This window comes from Prosopis cineraria, unplaced genomic scaffold (genome assembly GCF_029017545.1).
Source record: "Prosopis cineraria cultivar Desert tree isolate PC_DT_omini unplaced genomic scaffold, ASM2901754v1 PC872, whole genome shotgun sequence".
NCBI lineage: Eukaryota > Viridiplantae > Streptophyta > Magnoliopsida > Fabales > Fabaceae > Prosopis > Prosopis cineraria.
The window spans coordinates 31,322-36,827 of NW_026556197.1; the positions used below are offsets into that span (position 1 = coordinate 31,322).

General features: G+C 35.3%; 1 protein-coding gene across 2 annotated transcripts; it reads right to left on the reverse strand.

The window, feature by feature from the left end:
- Positions 1 to 504: 504 nt before the first annotated feature.
- On the reverse strand, positions 505 to 4,726 carry LOC129298644 (phosphate transporter PHO1 homolog 3-like). 2 transcript variants are annotated; one of them, XM_054937068.1, is made up of 13 exons: positions 3,943 to 4,726; positions 3,234 to 3,582; positions 3,101 to 3,149; positions 2,943 to 3,014; positions 2,689 to 2,818; positions 2,471 to 2,591; positions 2,097 to 2,355; positions 1,907 to 2,011; positions 1,766 to 1,810; positions 1,539 to 1,688; positions 1,088 to 1,366; positions 847 to 983; positions 508 to 753 (listed from the first exon to the last, which is right to left on the reverse strand). In XM_054937068.1, the coding sequence occupies exons 1-13, from the start codon at positions 4,523 to 4,525 to the stop codon at positions 654 to 656; spliced, it is 2,379 nt and encodes a 792-aa protein (XP_054793043.1). In that variant the 5' UTR covers positions 4,526 to 4,726; the 3' UTR covers positions 508 to 653. The 2 variants fall into 2 exon arrangements, with proteins under 2 accessions (XP_054793044.1, XP_054793043.1); XM_054937069.1 differs by lacking the exon at positions 1,088 to 1,366 and having other exon boundaries at positions 505 to 753.
- Between the last annotated feature and the right edge of the window lie 780 nt (positions 4,727 to 5,506).

The following is a 5,506-nucleotide window of genomic DNA, read 5'->3' on the forward strand; positions in this document are numbered from 1 at the left end:
AAGAAGTTGATCTTGCCATTGCCAATCAAAATAGGCAAGATTCAGTTTGAATCCATCTTTAGAGTCCTAACTTGCAATGTATTTTGCAGGGGGTTTCTCAGATCTCTCAATGAAGCATTGCAGATCATGACCATGAATAGCGGAGAGGACTTGATGCTTCCAGATGAGATAATTAGTCTCATCAAGTTTTATTGAGACCAAATGAGAGAGCGTTACAATGTCCTTGTGTGGAGCGTACAGAGGCGGAAGTCATGGTCACGAATTAGAGATGCCCTGATACCATAAAGGAAAAGAGAGGAGAGAGAGAGATTTGATGAATGTTCTGATATCTCATTGATTGTTAAGAGTATAGAGTATATAATAGTCACGTGCTCAATGATTACATAACTAAGAATGATTACTTAACTAATTATGGTTAGTTAGAATAAATTACTTAACTACTCTATCAATTAGGAAGCATCACGTACTTCGTACACGTGCAAAATCTGATTCAATTTATTATTGACCAAAGCAATTATTTCAAATGAAAATCTTAAAATATTTCATATGAAATTTGCAAGAGCTCAACCTGCTCAGTATTTATAGCCATTTCTTTCGGTACAAATTTGTTTTATTCATTTTAATCATTTTCTATAGATTTCTGCGTTTGATAATCAGTCATCCTTGTCTTCAGCTTCGTCGTAGTTGAAAGGTAGGGGCACCGACTTGAATGCTCTGAACTTGCCCACATTGTTCAAATGCTCATTCTCCACCCTGAAATTTTGAATTGCAGCCACTCACTGCTTGGTCATTTTAACTTCCCAAAAAAAAATGATGATTCACCTAAAATTTTATTCTCTTTCTTACCTGAAGAAGTTCCATACGCCCCGACGTATGATCTCTAGACTCGCTATAATGCTAATCATTGCTTGTTTATGCAGGAAGTCAACCTCGAAATCCAATACTGTCTGCAACCACGCAAATCTCAGCAAGATATTCAGCACCTGCAATGCTAGAATTTGTCAGCAATTCCTAAAATATACAATGCCTAAAGAAGATAAAAATTATTTCAAATTCGGCTTGAAGATTTCCAAGTTAATTTTTATACCATGGCTGTGAAATATATGCTTTTATGAGGTATTATGAGTTTGTCTCTTAACCAGCGATTCTTGGAATTCTTTTGAAGGAGGCCCCAATCTATGACAAGGTCCCAATATGTAGAAACGATTGCTGCACATATTGAGAACACCCAAGCAAGCACGTTCCAAGTCATCCCATTATCAAGGCTGTATGCTGTTCTGAGGCAAACAGCTGCTATTGTGAGGAAGTATTTCCCAGCATTATATCCTTGCATGGCGTCTTTCTCTTCAAACAATCGCCTCAGGCACTAATTGGAGAAGTAGGAAGATCATTTGGGAGCTAGTAAGCAAAAATATTGGCATTGCGACACAACTAACTTCAAGGAATTTGGTTGTGATTTGATGTGTTGCATTCTGTCTGTTCAGTATAGGTACAAGGCTTTTTTCTTATAAGTGTCTTTCGGACAACAGAGTCGGTACCTGAATACAACGACACCAGTATGGAATCACAGCAACAATGAAGGAAAATGCTTTGAATATGCTACTTGAGTTGCAAGTGTTTTGTCTGTGCTTGAAATCTCCCCAACCGTAGTAGCAAATGTAGAACTCTAAACTTCTTAGTGCTTGAACCTGGGTGCATAAAAATGAATGAGATGGGATATGTGAAGTGCTAGGGCACTATGATATCATTTTTGTTTCTAACGAACCTGGCTTGTAAATTGATCCGCCAAAAAGAAATCTGGAAGCGTGACCTAAGGAATATTGGAAATGGCATAGATTGGATTTCCAGCGAAGAATAGAATTCAGTTAGGAGGAGCATTTGGTAATTTAGTGTTCCACCATATTACCTTGTAGAGAGGAGCACAGATGCAGTGGAACAGGCATGTGAGAAAGAAAAGCCGGCTTGAACGATACATGATGTTGAATGGGCATGATAAAATGACAATCACAAACTGCAGAGGAAGAAATGAACTCATAATGTAAGTTTATAAACTAAATGAAGATCCAATGAATTCAGTGAAAGTATGCTTGTCTTACAAGAACCAAGATCAGAGGAATAAGTTCAGTGAAGACTTCGTAATCTTTTGTGCTTGGATCCATCTCCATGTCGAGGTTCGCAAGCACACTGGCTAGTGTCAATGCTGCAAGGACAAAAGCTAGGAGGAGAACATCAAGGTAGCTTAACTCAGATCCTTGCTTGAAACCAAAAATAAAGGACTGATTCACTCTATATCGCCTCCAGAAGTATACATTGGCAGCATACATAAACATGTGTAGAACTATGAACCCAAACAAACTGCAGGAAATTTTTTTACATGGTAAAGCATACGTGTAAGCTTTTGTTCATTGGATTAAGTTATAAGCTTTTGAAATAAAAAATCTACAAATTATATTTTGAGAACTAAGGCTACCTATAAAGAGGAAACATGGTTTGCATGTACTGAGTACTCCCTGGGTGATTCATAATCTTGCGGGCACGGATGATCAGAGTAAGTGCTAAAACTAGTGCTGCTGTGCAGCCAGCCAAAAAACCTGCAATTTTGAACAGAAGAAAATGTTTGGGGAAAGAAATCAAAGACTACGTACTTGTGCTGTAAATTTTTGAACCATAGGGAATCTTGGTTCTTACCTGTGGAAAATGTTATTCTGTGTCTTGCTCTAGTTGGTTTTGGTCTAAGGAGATTCAATCCATTATTACGATTGGAGTTAGAGAAGTGCTTAGTGAATGTGTTTTCCACCCTCTCTATAAGCCTTGTGACCTGTTTAGGAAAGCTGAGCTATCATAACTCATAAGGATGTTAGGTGTTTACTAATTGATGTTGACATGCAGGGAAATATGATGGTGCTGAGTTTTATGATTTTCTTTCCTTATAAAAGCCCAACCTCGTCAGAGCTGCCAAGGTAGGAATTGTCAACCATTTTCAGGTATGTTTTTGCTGCGCTTCTTGATGTAATCTGCAGTGTATAGTGAAAGAACTTGAGGGGCTAATTAAATTTCCTAGGTTGTCTTCTGCTTGTAGTTTTAGAAAGGTGTGGATTACCCTATCGTATTTCTTCATTATCTTTGAAAATGCCAACGCGTTTAGAAAGCTGCTTTAATAACAAGCACACAAGTTAAGAAGAAATATGAAGGAAACTAGATGATGAAGTTAAAACAAAATGCATGTGTATAACCTGTAGTTCTTTAGAAGTCGAAGCTTTTGGTAGAATTCAATGAAAGCTTGTTTGAGTTGTTCCTCAACTTTCTTCAAATTCTTTCTGTTAAATTGTAGTTCTGTTTGTGTAGAGTAATTGAGGAAGCTTTTTATGGTTGAGCAAGGAGTCTCAGGGGTGTTGTTCAGTCGTACACGATCGAGGACTTCCAAAGAAGCTGGTTTGGTATTACTGTTATCTTTTTCCTTATCCGTTTGAGACTTTTGGCCATTAAATTGAATTTCATTCTCTTTGTTCTCACTGGAGCCATCTGATTGACCATTACGGATGCTGTCCTCACTGATCGTCTCCATGGCCATGGAAACTCTTCCTGTTTAGGAAGTTGAAAAGGATAAAATCGGTTAAATAAACTTTCATGGAGGAACTTACAACAATGAAAAATAAAAGTAGAGAAACCAAAAACACCCAAAAAAAAAAACAGAGACCACTAAGTTATGTTTTCCCTATTTTCTTGTATAAATCTAATCTTATATTAATTTAATTATAGTGGATTTACTATAATCAGACCAATAAACTTTGAGCTAGTATCTACTAATCCAATATTGAAACATTTTTAGCTAGCATGTTGCTGATTTTTATGAATTCAATGCATCTGCAGGCTATAAAATACTTGACAACATAGAAGGATTGACAGCAAGTTACGGTGATACCAAGACGTGAAAAAGCTTACCGTGCAATTTGGCCCCTCTGGGTGTAGAAGGTGATAATGTAGCTGCTGAAGTTGCAACATCTGAAGCAAGACGTGTCATCTCCACAGAGCTATTGAACCATGGAGAGGGTTTCTCAACCTTTATCCGGAAAGCAATCAAAGCTTCCATTTGCTTATTCAGCATAGCAGCTTCCTTCATCACTTCCTCCACTTTAGACCTATAAAACTTGTCCACTTTGTTAAACTCATCATCCAGCCTCTTAAAGTATATCATCTCAAATTCTCCACCTTCTTCCGCAGACAGCAAAAAAGTAGTTTGATAGCTCACCGATCCATCTTGTTGCACGGAGCTCACCATTATGGGTTGGCTCTCAATATCTTGTACATGGGGATCAATGGAATGGTGGGTTTGTCTCTGAATGAGACCACTGAAAGCCCTGTAGAGTGTAAGATTTCTCTTTAGGCCTCCTGGAGTTGCAGGTGGCTGGCTTCTCTGCTTGTAGAGCTGGACATCTTTCAAAAGGGTCTTCAGGTAAGTGTAATCCATGTATGCTTCCTTCCATTCTGGCACCATTTGTGCTTCAAATTCTTTCCCAAACTTCATTTTTGGCCTTTCTAAGCAACTCAAGCTATTTGATATCTGATAATAATTCACTGGAACTTGCAGAAAAACAGAGAGAGCACAGTAATTAGAGTTAGAATGGAAAAGTAAGTATTGGATGATCACACTGGAAAGCCCTGTCAAGAAAGTTTCTGAAATGAAGATTTCTTATACAAATAGCTTCACCGGAGTAATAGGAGGAGATTCTTCTTATAATGTCTGCTAATCGGTAGTTCGGATATTTTCTGAGCTATATAGGAGGGAATTGCACTGCCGTTTGGCAGTGTTTGTTTTTTTTTTTTAAATCACAAACTCATTATAATAATAAATGAATGAATATTATAAAAATATTATTTAAATATTTAACAAACAAATAAATATTAAAATATTAAAATTAAATCAGAGTAGTTCAAATAAAATTTTAATTTAAACAATTTAGAATTATATTAAAAAAATAAAGAACATAATTTAAAGAGTTTAAAATTGAGGTTAAATTTAGCAAAATGAGTTAGTTTCTTGTATTGTAACAAATCAATATTTAAATTATTATAAAAAAAAATATTTATATTTAATACTCAATCATACTTTGAATAATATAATTTTTCATAGATAAACAACTGTATAAAATTAATAAAATAAAAAATAAAATATTTTTTATTTTATTTTTAATTTTTTTAATACAATCCTCAATCGTTTAAATTAAAATTTATATATAAATTGTTTAAGTCAAATTTTAATAAGTCACAGTACATAGGTTCAATTTTAACATCTTAAAATTTATTTATTTATTAAATATTAAAATAATAATTTCATATTATTTATTTATTATTATTATAATGAGTTTATAATTTAAAAAAATAAAAAAAAACACTGCCAAACACCAGTGTTTTGTCGCTGAGCACTACAGTGCCTACCCCGTCATAGGACACTAGGACAGAAAGCACTGAACTTATTTTCTGAACTAGTGAAAAGGGGGAAAAAAAT